This window comes from Penaeus vannamei, chromosome 7 (assembly GCF_042767895.1).
Source record: "Penaeus vannamei isolate JL-2024 chromosome 7, ASM4276789v1, whole genome shotgun sequence".
NCBI lineage: Eukaryota > Metazoa > Arthropoda > Malacostraca > Decapoda > Penaeidae > Penaeus > Penaeus vannamei.
Window position 1 is genome coordinate 37,358,561 of NC_091555.1, and position 14,024 is coordinate 37,372,584.

At 37.6% G+C, this 14,024-nt stretch overlaps 2 protein-coding genes across 2 annotated transcripts; both read left to right on the plus strand.

Moving 5' to 3' along the window:
* Window positions 1-5,674: 5,674 nt before the first annotated feature.
* LOC138862088 (vitelline membrane outer layer protein 1 homolog) lies at window positions 5,675-7,552 on the plus strand. The gene is made up of 3 exons (XM_070123240.1): window positions 5,675-6,133; window positions 6,327-6,473; window positions 6,853-7,552. The coding sequence occupies exons 1-3, from the start codon at window positions 6,040-6,042 to the stop codon at window positions 6,981-6,983; spliced, it is 372 nt and encodes a 123-aa protein (XP_069979341.1). The 5' UTR covers window positions 5,675-6,039; the 3' UTR covers window positions 6,984-7,552.
* A 4,236-nt stretch (window positions 7,553-11,788) lies between these two features.
* LOC138862089 (vitelline membrane outer layer protein 1 homolog) lies at window positions 11,789-13,635 on the plus strand. The gene is made up of 3 exons (XM_070123241.1): window positions 11,789-12,516; window positions 12,712-12,858; window positions 13,232-13,635. The coding sequence occupies exons 1-3, from the start codon at window positions 12,423-12,425 to the stop codon at window positions 13,360-13,362; spliced, it is 372 nt and encodes a 123-aa protein (XP_069979342.1). The 5' UTR covers window positions 11,789-12,422; the 3' UTR covers window positions 13,363-13,635.
* Window positions 13,636-14,024: the final 389 nt, after the last annotated feature.

Genomic DNA, 14,024 nt, shown 5'->3' on the forward strand with positions numbered 1-14,024 from the left:
TAAACATCTCTTTGACTTTGCTCTGCATTGCTCCAGAGAGAGAGAGAGAGAGAGAGAGAGAGAGAGAGAGAGAGAGAGAGAGAGAGAGAGAGAGAGAGAGAGAGAGAGAGAGAGAGAGAGAGAGAGATTGATTGATTGATATAAACACATGTATATATATATGTGTGTGAGAGAGATAGAAAGAGAGATTACATACACACACACACACACACACACACACACATATATACATGTGTGTGTGAACGAACATTAAGTGCAAATAATAAAACAGGGCCATACACTGTCATTGTATCAGGGACGAAATGCCGTCAAGTAGTTTCAGAAAAAGGAAACGAAGAAAACATAAGAGGTAACAATATATATATATATGTATGTATACATATAAGTATGCATACATATATGTAGATATATATATTTTTTTCTTTCTTTTTTTCTCTTTTTTGGATTAGGAATTAATCCACGACGATATACCAGCTCATTGAAAAAAGGAAAGGATGAACCAGGTGTGAAAAAAATGTTGGTACAAAGAATAAATCCAGAAATCATGATAATTTTATATGAACTCTCAACTACTTTCACACTGATTTTCTGCGGAAAGATAGAGAGAGAGAGTAATAATAATAATAATCATAATAAAAACTTTATCTTCCAATTTACATTGGGTATTCAAACAGATACAGAATAATTTTAAATATAGAGATATACATAATAATTAAAATGTGCATCAGCAGAGGAATACAATACTTTCAGTAGAATTACAATATACGATATTGGGCTGAATATTTACATGTTCTTTGGTATAACATCGATATATCTATGTAGATATCACTCATAAAACATTAATATATTACGTATGATTTCACAGCATAATAGATTGATTTAACATTAAAATCACAAAGCATAAATTTCTTTAATCTGTCTTAGAATTTAGAAAGAGAGGCTGTATCTTATCTTATCTAGGTTGGAATCTGATTCCAGACCTGTGGTCCCCTCACCGTTATAATTTTTGTGTCGACTTTTGCTGCAACGTTTTGAAGTTTCTGGACTCTTTCCATTTGTTCCTATGTTGTGGCTCCCCACATTATAGAACAATAGTTAATCATGCTTAGAGCTAGTGATTGCACAACCATCACCCATGTTGGGGTATCAAAACTGTCCCGTATTCTATAAAGATACATTAGAATACCAGTTATTTTTTATATTTTTCATCACTATCCGAGTTCAAAATCATATAATTATCAAAACATACATAGATTTTCCCCCACTGTCTTAGGTACAATTTGGTTACCATTAAAATTTATAGAAATATCCTCTGATTAAGACACATTGGGTTTTAGTTTCATTTAATAATAGCCCATTTCCCTGAAAGCATAACTTTACAAGCGATAACACATTTTCTGTTTCAGCAATCGATTCAATTCTGAGATGTTATCGAGGTCTCCAGTAAGAAGCAAATGAGTAAGATCAGCATACTGAACAACAAAATAATCAGATAAGCATTGTGATAGGTCATTAACATATATGGAAAACATTATTGGACCTAAAATTAAATCCTGAGGAACACCATAGTGCACAGTTCTTTCACTAGAAATAGCATTGCCAATTCTTACCGATTGTGATCTATTTTTTAGAGATAGGGAGAGGGAGAGGGAGAAAGACAGAGAGATGGGGGGGTGGGAGAATGAGAAAGAGAGAGAGAGAGAGAAAGATGGGGGGGGGGGGAGAATGAGAAAGAGAGAGAAAGAAGGGGGAGAGGGAGAGAGAGAGAAAGAGGGGGGAGAGGGAGAGAGAAAGAGGGGAGAGAGAGAGAGAGAGAGAAAGTGGGGGGAGAGGGAGAGAGAGAAAAAGAGGGGGGGCAGGGGGAGAGAGAGAGGGGAAAGAGAGAGAGAGAGAGGGGGGGGAGGGGAGGGAGAGAAAGAGAGAGAGAGAAAGGGAGAAAGAGAGAGAGGAAGGGACAGGGAGAAAGAGAGAGAGGGAGGGACAGGGAGAAAGAAAGAGAGGGAGAGACAGGGAGAGAGAGAGAGAGAGAGAGAGAGAAAGAGAGAGAGAGAGAGAGAGAGAGAGAGAGAGAGAGAGAGAGAGAGAGAGAGAGAGAGAGAAAGAGAGAGAGAGAGTAATATAAATATATATATATATATATATATATATATATATATATATATATATATATATATATATATATATATACAGAGAGAAAAGAGAGAGAGAGAGGGAGAGAGAGAGAAACAGAGAGAGAGAGAGAGAGGGGAGCTAGGGAGAGAGAGAGAGAAAGGAGAGAGAAAGGAGGGAGAGATAGATAGATAAATGGAAATAGAGAGAGATAATTGGACATGGAAGAAGAGAGAGGAAAAGAAAATGATCACTGTTTTTTTCTAAGCGTTGTACAGAAAAGAAAAGAAAGAAAGAAAGAAAAAGAAAGAAAAAAGTCGATAAACGAAATGCATATGATAAATTTAGTTAATATGCACACACACACACACACACACACGCACACACACACACACACACACACACACACACACAGATAGATGAATGGATAGACAGACGCCCTTGGAAAAACTAGTAACGAAAGATCGTGTGTGTACGCACAGACATGAAAATTATCGATGAATTAGTGTTTGTTTAATAAACTGAATAATTATGAATATGTTAAACAGCTGATTTGTTCCTTCGTGCCATATTTCTCAATAACCAGTACATCTGATACATTTCACGTTGTAATAGATATGTTGTCTTTGGTGACAAGTTAATACAATGGGAATCCATAGTTCGATTAGTCAGTATTTAACAAAGTAAGACCAAAGTTATAATTTTCTAAAGACACGGATATCATGGTAAAAAAAAGTGCATGTATTTATTTGTTTGATAATGACATATGACTGAAGGTGTTGATGATTTATACGACAGTGAGGAAGAGCCGCAGCATATATATATATTTTTTCCAAGGACGAATATTTCAGATTCAGAATTCCAGTTTGGAATCAGTATTGCATATATTTGCCCCCTTACACCCCAGAACTTTTAATTCCTTGGTCCTGGATAGTGTAGAAATTATTCTAATTAACTTTTTGGGGGCATTGACTTGGTGACGTGTGTATTTCTTACTTTTTTCATATATCTCAGTGACTAAGACTATTTAAAAAATGTCTAAAACTAGTATGTTCTACATAGGTATTAGTGAGGTACAGATATATATTCTATTTCCTTAAAATAATTTTTAAAGCTCAAATCTTATTTCTTTTTTCATGTCTAGTTCAATAAGTGATTATCAAAGATTGTGTTTTCCTTTCCATGTGTATTTTCTCATAATATGAAATGCACTCATTAAGACATTTTTTACATGTTACTACCACAATGCTACAAACAACACACGGGAAGATTATAGACTGAAACAGATTCCCTTCTAAATGACTTAATACATAATCTATTAACAGTCCTCCTGCGGTTATAAACGATCCGGTGATCTAGCATCCTTAAATCTGCCGGTAGATTTGTAGCCGTCAAAATTGAAGAGCTATTAACAAGGACAGAGACATCGCCATTAGGAGTCTGAAGTCAGAACGCCGATGAAAAAGTTAAAATTAACAACACATAGACACACACGCACACGCAAACGCTCTCTCGCACACACACAAACACACACACATACACGCACAGACATATAGAACAAATGCTTTTCTCATTACTCTCTCATCACTCTATACTCAAGACGTCTTAAGATTTTGGGGCTATAAATGTTGAGAAAAAACAACTATGTACAGACGGACAGGAATGATTTTTGAAGAATAACTACAATAATAACATATAGACACATTAACTGATTAACAGAAATGCAAAAGTCAAACCAAAAAGATTTAAGTATAAACATGCACTCGAAAGCATAAAAATGCAGTAATGAAATTAATGTAGCAATCGCCCACGACGCCACTTAATAATTTAAGGGAAAATCAAAGTGTGGTCTTCGAGGCCAACATGCGACGGTCGTTCGGCATACCAGTTCAGTCGGTGAGAGTGTGTGCACAGGATCCCTCACTCCGTATTGAAGTCCAGATCGAGGATTTAGAGAGAAGGAGAATCGGATTCTGGCGATGATGAGACCCAGTTCCTTGTTGCTGATTGCTCTCGTCGCTCTGCTGAAGGACATAGAGGGAGAGAGGAATACTCTCAGTTTGAAATTAATTGTTGGTTACAGGATAGCACCGGCCATTGTTACCTTCAGTGCACGTAAGTATGACGAAGTCAGAGAGAAGTAATAAATACTTGAAAATGGCCAGCTCCGTCATCGACATTTATTCTTAGAATGAATTTACCGCCCTTTATATAGAGGGTCTTCCTTGGCTCTTTGTCCTTTCTCAACCAGGTACTCGACTGGCATGTGCAGCAGGCTGCGTCCAACACCAAGCTTGTGATGTTTACAGCTTCAAAGTAAATTCCAACTCGAGCAACTGCGACATCGCACCACTGGATTCGAGCACTTATTTCGAGCAAAACTCGGATTATGTTTGTTATGTGCCATTTGGTGGTGAGGTGGTCTTTATAATTTCTGTTCTTATTGCAATATCGTGAGAGAATATACAGAGTATTGCAACACTACAGTATGCAGTTTTTTATTATGGATTCCCTTTATACCGCTGCAATTTTTCAGTTTAGGTTTCTCCTTACCAGATTTACACAAACGTTCCTTTTCCCGTTTGGCCGAATATTCTTTATTGACACAACTCTGTACCTCAGCCGCGATCCCTCTCCGCAACGAACAGCACGGACTGTGGGGCCAGTGGTCGGTCTTCAAGTACTGTGATGAAGGTTCCTTTGTTTACGGAGTGAGGGCTTGGGTGAGTGATTCCGCCGTGTCCTGAGAGAGAGGGGCCAACGGGAAGGGGATAGCTGGGCACAAAAGAGGCGAAGGAGGGTATTTCGTCTCGGTTTTATCGTAAATTGTACGTAAAGTGAAAAGGGAAAAATGCTTTGGGAAAAAAAACTTACTCTTTGGTATCATGTGTTTAATCAACAAATGTATCCGAATGACGATGGTAGCCCCTATATCAGAGCCGACACATAGGCTTCAAACTCCCGAAAGAGAGCGACGCACCTTGACGGCAGAAGAGGCAGTCCATACCCATAAGGACTTCCCTAGCATATCTCTTGTCGTTCATATACACTGAAAATGATTTTGGGGGAGGATTGTGACGTAGAAAGCCTTATTCGATTCCCGAGTGGAACTATTATTTAAGAATATGCATAATGTTTATGTATTAATTGTATAATTTTAAAACATTTATAGTTTTCAGTAGTTTTTATTATTTATTTTTACTTATGAAACAGTTATTGATAGATTTTGAACATATTAAGTAATTAAACTTTTTCATCCCACAGGGTATTCGCCGCTAATGACCTGAATTGAGTAATCTACAAGCTTCTTTCTTTTTTCATCATTTATATGTCTCATTCATGCACTGTTTGTCTCATTCATTCATCCATACTTTTGTTCTTAGTTCCCTCTCCCCTCGTTCGTCCATTGCCTCTCCCTTCCTTTCTTTATGTCTTAACCGTTAATTCATTACTTGTGTCTATTCCCCCGTTATTTCTGCCGTTCCGTTAATTGTTTTCTATCTCTTCTCCCCTATTTTTACTGTCACTAGTTATTTACGTTTTACCCGCATAGTTCAGATCTTTCGAGATATCTGTGGACTGGACATCGGGCGTAAGAGCCGCATGGGACAATTGCCTACTGTGACGTCATCAAAGGTTTCCCACGCCTTTGTAGAATTCAGATTTGGTTCGAGGGTTGGGCACACCTCACGGGCGATTAGCAGTGTATCATTCATTTTTATGAGAATTATTGCACGATACAAGAAATAGTTTCTAACATTTAATGATAATATCAAAGAATACATTTTAGTACGGCATATTGCCTCGAAAACAGATCTACAAGGTTTTGATGCATGAGAAGGCAAGACATTCCATTCTTAACATTGTCTCCCTTTTTCACGAAAGGAAGACGTATATGGCGGAGGTGGACTCACTGAAGACGACTGCGGTATGACGGGCGTGGAGCTGTACTGTAAGGACCTCGCAGGCACTGCCACTACTCCTATTAGGTTTAATCAGGGCTTCAGTGACGCAGTGATGAGGTGTAAGTATACATCCTTTTGTGTGTTTCGTAGGAAAATGTTTTAACTTTCGAATGAATATATTGTATGTGTGTTAAACTCCCCAGAAACACTGATTATAAATGGCCGTATGCAATTAGCTGAGAACTTATATGTGGTTAATTTCTTCTCTCGTGAGGACGTAAATAGTTTGATGAATTGCCTTTTGACATTCAGCTGAGGACATGTGCCCTGACGACACATTCGCTGAGGGTTTCCGCATGAAGTGGGTCGGGGATCAATTGGACAAGGATGACGTGGGCGTGACCAACTTCCGGATGCATTGCCAGACCGGCACCGCCCAGAGTTATGGGCAAAACGAAGGTGAAAAATCATTGTTAGTTTTTACTGATTTCGCTTTTTAAAAATTCTATATTTCTACATGTGTTATTCATCATTCTTATTATTGTATCTGAGAGGCTGTGAATAATGATTCTGACAAGGCATGATTGTATACGAAGCAGCATGTTTTAAAAATATCTCCTAACATTTGGTTTGCAGAGATCAACTAATTCTTTGTTGCGATGCGTCGGTAAAAGTGTTGATATTACGTCCAACTCAAGAACACTATTAAATTTGTTATATATTTTACTTAGATATATACACGCCACAAACAATATATATATATATATATATATATATATATATATATATATATCACCAACAGAATATGTATTTTGAATTAAGGTTTCATCCGCCTCAGGAAACTGGTACAGCCCGGCAATGTGCCCTCCCCCGACTCTCATCTGTGGATTCCGCGTCATGTACGAACCGCTCACCGTGGACGATGTCACCTGCTTCAACGAGATCATGGTGGCGTGCTGCTTCCTGTGAGCTTCGACTGTGGCACGACGAAGCAGGGATCTGGGAAGGAAGGAAGTGGACTGAGCGGATGACGATGAAGGAATTCGGCTTGTGCGCTATGGACCAAACTCACCGTGAGCTGTGATGTAGGAGCTGATATTCTCAGGAATGGGTTTCATCATATATTCATTGGCCATAAAGCTGATTTATTTTCTATGTACTGTTTTAGAATATGGTTCATTTTGCCTGATTTTTTTCTTTTATGAAAAGCTTCTGAAGAAAGGTGAGCAAACTATTTCAACATTCCCCTTTACCAAAAGAAAATTATGTTTTGCTTACTTTATAAAATGTATGCTGTCCTTGACACGCACGCACTGGTACACGAGCTAAGAGGTACTAATAATCTTGCTATTTGTCTTCGAGGGTTTGGCCTATTTTGTGTCTTTATTTTCTTTTGTTTTCCTCAATTTTTTCATGACTATAATTCTGCACCATCCTTTCTTCATAAGCCTTCTGTATGCTGTCTACGAATCCAGTATCCATTAGTTTACAGTGTCAACTTGAGTTTTTAGATACTTCTAGACAGACAGAGAATGCTTTTGAGATTTTCGTTTTTCTGTTTTTCATGAGGATGCAGAGCTATTAATTTGAAGTTTTAGATGAAATTTACAATTGTTTTTCACGTACCATTTTGATTTGATTGATTTACATAATTGATTTACATTTAGAATGAACATAGAAATATTAACGTTGAACTTATTTTTCCCAGCTGATTTGTACTAAATATTATTGTGCATTTACATACCAGCTAACGGCGATTTACAAGTCCATATTGCTTTTTGATGTCAATACCTGGTTGAAGAAATAAATGTATAAAATATTTAACAAAATCTATCATTCCCAAGATTAATCGATTCTTTTTATTATTTATTTATTTATTCATTATTATTATTTTTTTAACCTTTATAATCCGTAATACCTCTTATACTTGGTGAGGAATACCATTGTATTTTGAGGTATTTCTTCCTACTTATACTGATAAACATCCTTTTGACTTTGTTCAGAATTGCTCCAGAGAGAGAGAGAGAGAGAGAGAGAGAGAGAGAGAGAGAGAGAGAGAGAGAGAGAGAGAGAGAGAGAGAGAGAGAGAGAGAGAGAGAGATTGATATAAACACACATATATGTATATGTGTGTGTGTGTACATATAAAGGAATATTTAGTGCTAACAATAAAGCAGGGCAGTACACTGTCACTATAATAGGGACGAAATGCTATTAAGTAGCACCAGAAAAAAGGAGAGGAATAAGAGGTAACAAACACATGAGTGTGGTTGGGATATATATATGTATATATATATATATATATATATATATATATATATATATATATATATATATTTAATTAGGAATTAATACAGGAATGTGTTATTGGGATTCACAGCACACACTACGATATAACAGCTCATTGAAAATGAAAGGAAAGAATGAACCAGGTATGAAAAAGAATGTTGGTACAAAGAATAACTAAATCATGGAAATTTCATATGAACTCTCAAGTACTTTAACACTCATTTTCTGCGGAAAGAGAAAAAAGATAGGTATATAGATAGATAGATAGATAGAGAGAGAGAGAAGGAGACAGAGGGAGAGAGAGAGGAGAGAGAGGAGACTTGAGAGAGAGAGAGAGAAATGGATAGATAGAGAAGAAGAGAAAGAGAAAACGAGGATTGTTTTTTTTTTTTTTTTAACGTTGTAGCACGCGCACCGCAAAAATCAGAGCGAATTACAAATAATAGAAAAGAAAAAGAAAAAGGAGAGAAGAAAGAAAGAAAGAAAGAAAGAAAAAAACTTAGGCGGATTAAAGAAATACATACAATGAATCTAGTTAGTATGCACACACACACACACACACACACACACACACACACACACACACACACACACACACACAGATAGATGAATGGATAGACAGATAGACGCCCTTGGAAAAACTAGTCACTAAAGATCGTGTGTACCTGAATATGCAAATTATCGATGAATGAGTGTTTATTTAATAAAATGAATAATTATGAATATGTTAAACAGCTGATTTGTTCCTTCGTGCCATATTTCTCAATAACCAGTACATCTGATACATTTCACGTTGTAATAGATATGTTGTCTTTGGTGACAGTTTAATACAATGGGAATCCAGAGTTCGATTAGTCAGTATTTAACAAAGTAAGACCAAAGTTATAATTTTCTAAAGACACGGATATCATGGAAAAAGTGCATGTATTTATTTGTTTGATAATGGCATATGACTGAAGGTGTTGATGATTTATACGACAGTGAGGATGTGCTGCAGCATATAATTATTTTTTTTCCAAGGACGAATATTTTACATTCAGAATTCCAATTTGGAATCAGTATGGAATATATTTGCCTCCTCCCCCCCCCCCAGACCTTTTAATTCCTTGGTCCTGGATAGTATAGAAATTATTTTTTTTTGGACACTGACTTGGTGAGGTGTGTATTTTTTTATTTTTTTTACTTTTTCATATATCTCAGTGACTAAGGCTATTAAAAAAATAGTCTGAAACTAGTATGTTCTACATAGGTAATAGAGAGGTACAGATATATTCTTATTTCCTCAAAATCCTTTTTGAAGCTCAAATCTGATTTCTTTTTTCATGCCTAGGTCTATAAATGAATATCAAAGTTTGTGATTTCCTTTCCATATTTATTTTTTTCATAATAAAATATACAATCATCAAAACATTTTTTACATGTTATTACCACAATGCTACTAACACCAGACGAACATAGAAGGGAAGGAAATAGACTGAAACAGATTCCCTTCTAAATGACTTAATACATAATCTATTAACAGTCCTCCTGCGGTTATAAACGATCTGGTGATCTAGCATCCTAAAATCTGCAGGTAGATTTGTAGCCGTCAAAATTGAAGAGCTATTAATTAACAAGGACAGAGACATTGCTATTAGGAGTCTGAAGTCAGAACGCCGATGAAAAAGTTAAAATTAACACAACACAGACACAGACACGCACACGCAAACGCTCGCTCGCGCGCACACACACACATACACGCACAGACAGAACAAATGCTTTTCTCATTACTCTCTCATCACACTATACTCAAGACGTCTTAAGATTTTGGGGCTATAAATGTTAAGAAAAAACAACTATGTACAGACGGACAGAGGAATGATTTTTGAAGAATAACAATAAAAATAATAACATATAGACACATTAACTGATTAACAGAAATGCAAAAGTCAAACCAAAAAGATTTAAGTATAATCCATGCACTCGAAAGTATAAAAATGCAGTAATGAAATTACTGTAGCAATCGCCCACGACGCCACTTAATAATTAAAGTGAAAATCAAAGTGTGGTCTTCGGGGCCAACATGCGATGGTCGTTCGGCATACCAGTTCAGTCGGTGAGAGTGTGTGCACAGGATCCCTCACTCCGTATTGAAGTCCAGATCGAGGATTTAGAGAGAAGGAGAATCGGATTCTGGCGATGATGAGACCCAGTTCCTTGTTGCTGATTGCTCTCGTCGCTCTGCTGAAGGACATAGAGGGAGAGAGGAATACTCTCAGTTTGAAATTAATTGTTGGTTACAGGATAGCACCGGCCATTCTTACCTTCAGTGCACGTAAGTATGACGAAGTCAGAGAGAAGTAATAAATACTTGAAAATGGCCAGCTCCGTCATCGACATTTATTCTTAGAATGAATTTACCGCCCTTAATATAGAGGGACTTCCTTGGCTCTTTGTCCTTTCTCAACCAGGTACTCGACTGGCATGTGCAGCAGGCTGCGTCCAACACCAAGCTTGTGATGTTTACAGCTTCAAAGTAAATTCCAACTCGAGCAACTGCGACATCGCACCACTGGATTCGAACACTTATTTCGAGCAAAACTCGGATTATGTTTGTTATGTGCCATTTGGTGGTGAGGTGGTCTTTATAATTTCTGTTCTTATTGCAATATCGTGAGAGAATATACAGAGTACTGCAACACTACAGTATGCAGTTTCTTATTATGGATTCCCTTTATACCGCTGCAATTTTTCAGTTTAGGTTTCTCCTTACCAGATTTACACAAACGTTCCTTTTGCCTTTTGGCCGAATATTCTTTATTGACACAACTCTGTACCTCAGCCGCGATCCCTCTCCGCAACGAACAGCACGGACTGTGGGGCCAGTGGTCGGTCTTCAAGTACTGTGATGAAGGTTCCTTTGTTTACGGAGTGAGGGCTTGGGTGAGTGATTTCGCCGTGTCCTGAGAGAGTGGAACCAACGGGAAGGGAGTAGCTGGGCTCAAAAGAGACTAAGGAGGGTATTTCGTCTCGGTTTTATCGTAAATTGTACTTAAAATGAAAAGGGAAAAAATGCTTTGGGAAAAAACTTTGGTATCATGTTATGTTTAATCAACAAATGTATCCGAATGACGATGGTAGCTCCTATATCAGAGCCGACACATAGGCTTCAAACTCCCGAAAGAGAGCGACGCACCTTGACGGCAGAAGAGGCAGTCCATACCCATAAGGCCTTCCTTAGCATATCTCTTGTCGTTCATATTCACAAAAAATTATATTGGGGAGGATTGTGACGTAGAAAGTCTTATTCGATTCCCGAGTGGAATTATTATTTCAGAATATGCCTAATGTTTATGTATTGTATAATTTTAAAACATTTATAGTTTTCAGTAGTTTTTATTATTCATTTTTACTTATGAAACAGTAATTGATAGATTTTGAACATTTTAAGTAATTAAACTTTTTCATCCCACAGGGTATTCGCCGCTAATGACCTGAATTGAGTAATCTACAAGCTTCTTTCTTTTTTCATCATTTATATGTCTCATTCATGCACTGTTTGTCTCATTCATTCATCCATACTTTTGTTCTTATTTCCCTCTCTCCTCGTTCATCCATTGCCTCTCCCTTCCTTTCTTTATATCTTACCCGTTAATTCATTACTTGTGTCTATTCCCCCATTATTTCTGCCGTTCCGTTAATTGTTTTCTATCCCTTCTCCCCTATTTTACTGTCACCAGTTATTTACGTTTTACCCGCATAGTTCAGATCTTTCGAGATATCTGTGGACTGGACATCGGGCGTAAGAGCCGCATGGGACAATTGCCTACTGTGACGTCATCAAAGGTTTCCCACGCCTTTGTAGAATTCAGATTTGGTTCGAGGGTTGGGCACACCTCACGGGCGATTAGCAGTGTATCATTCATTTTTATGAGAATTATTGCACGATACAAGAAATAGTTTCTAACATTTAATGATAATATCAAAGAATACATTTTAGTACGGCATATTGCCTCGAAAACAGATCTACAAGGTTTTGATGCATGAGAAGGAAAGACATTCCATTCTTAACATTGTCTCCCTTTTTCACGAAAGGAAGACGTATATGGCGGAGGTGGACTCACTGAAGACGACTGCGGTATGACGGGCGTGGAGCTGTACTGTAAGGACCTCGCAGGCACTGCCACTACTCCTATTAGGTTTAATCAGGGCTTCAGTGACGCAGTGATGAGGTGTAAATATACATCCTTTTGTGTGTTTCGTCGGAAAATGTTTTAACTTTCGATTGAATATATTGTATGTGTGTGTTAAACTCCCCAGAAACACTGATTATAAATGGCCGTATACAATTAGCTGAGAACTTTTATGTGGTTAATTTCTTCTCTCGTGAGTACATAAATAGTTTGATGAATTGCCTTTTGACATTCAGCTGAGGACATGTGCCCTGACGACACATTCGCTGAGGGTTTCCGCATGAAGTGGGTCGGGGATCAATTGGACAAGGATGACGTGGGCGTGACCAACTTCCGGATGCATTGCCAGACCGGCACCGCCCAGAGTTATGGGCAAAACGAAGGTGAAAAATCATTCTTAGTTTTTACTGATTTCGCTTTTTTTAATTCTTTATTTCTACATCTGTGTCATTTATCATTCTTATTATTGTATCTGAGAGGCTGTGAATAATGATTCTGACAAGGCATGATTGTATACGAAGCAGCATGTTTTAAAAATATCTCCTAACATTTGGTTTGCAGAGATCAACTAATTCTTTGTTGCGATGCGTCGGTAAAAGTGTTGATATTACGTCCAACTCAAGAACACTATGAAATTTGTTATATATTTTACTTAGATATATACATACACCACAAACAATATATATATATATATATATGTATATATATATTCACAAACAGAATATGGATATTGAATTTAGGATTCATCCGCCTCAGGAAACTGGTACAGCCCGGCAATGTGCCCTCCCCCGACTCTCATCTGTGGATTCCGCGTCATGTACGAACCGCTCACCGTGGACGATGTCACCTGCTTCAACGAGATCATGGTGGCGTGCTGCTTCCTGTGAGCTTCGACTGTGGCACGACGAAGCAGGGATCTGGGAAGGAAGGAAGTGGACTGAGCGGATGACGATGAAGGAATTCGGCTTGTGCGCTATGGACCAAACTCACCGTGAGCTGTGATGTAGGAGCTGATATTCTCAGGAATGGGTTTCATCATATATTCATTGGCCACAAAGCTGATTTATTTCCTATGTACTGTTTTAGAATATGGTGCATTTAGCCTGACTCTTTTTTCTTTTACGAAAAGCTACAGAAGAAAAGTGAGCAAACTATTTCAACATTCCCGTTTACCAAAACAAAATTATGTTATGCTTACCTTTTTAAATGTATGCTGTCCTTGACACGCACGCACTGGTACACGAGCTAAGAGGTACTAATAACTTTGCTGTTTGCCTTCGAGGGTTTGGCCAATTTTATGTTTTTGTTTTCTTTTGTTTTCCTCAATGTTTCATCACTATAATTCTGCACCATCCTTTCTTCATAAGCCTTCTGTATGCTGTCTACGAATCCAGTATCCATTAGTTTACAGTGTCAGCTTGAGTTTTTAGATACTTCTAGACAGACAGAGAATGCTTTTGAGATTTTCGTTTTTCTGTTTTTCATGAGGATGCAGAGCTATTAATTTGAAGTTTTAGATGAAATTTACAATTGTTTTTCACGTACCATT

What these genes read in the sequence shown, in the direction of transcription:
- LOC138862088 (XM_070123240.1), top strand. Translation starts at nt 6,040, where the DNA reads ATGACGGGCGTGGAGCTGTACTGTAAGGACCTCGCAGGCACTGCCACT. An exon ending in CAGTGACGCAGTGATGAGGT is followed by an intron (nt 6,134 to 6,326) that starts GTAAGTATACAT and finishes TTTGACATTCAG; the next exon opens with CTGAGGACATGTGCCCTGAC. An exon ending in GAGTTATGGGCAAAACGAAG is followed by an intron (nt 6,474 to 6,852) that starts GTGAAAAATCAT and finishes CATCCGCCTCAG; the next exon opens with GAAACTGGTACAGCCCGGCA.
- LOC138862089 (XM_070123241.1), top strand. Translation starts at nt 12,423, where the DNA reads ATGACGGGCGTGGAGCTGTACTGTAAGGACCTCGCAGGCACTGCCACT. An exon ending in CAGTGACGCAGTGATGAGGT is followed by an intron (nt 12,517 to 12,711) that starts GTAAATATACAT and finishes TTTGACATTCAG; the next exon opens with CTGAGGACATGTGCCCTGAC. An exon ending in GAGTTATGGGCAAAACGAAG is followed by an intron (nt 12,859 to 13,231) that starts GTGAAAAATCAT and finishes CATCCGCCTCAG; the next exon opens with GAAACTGGTACAGCCCGGCA.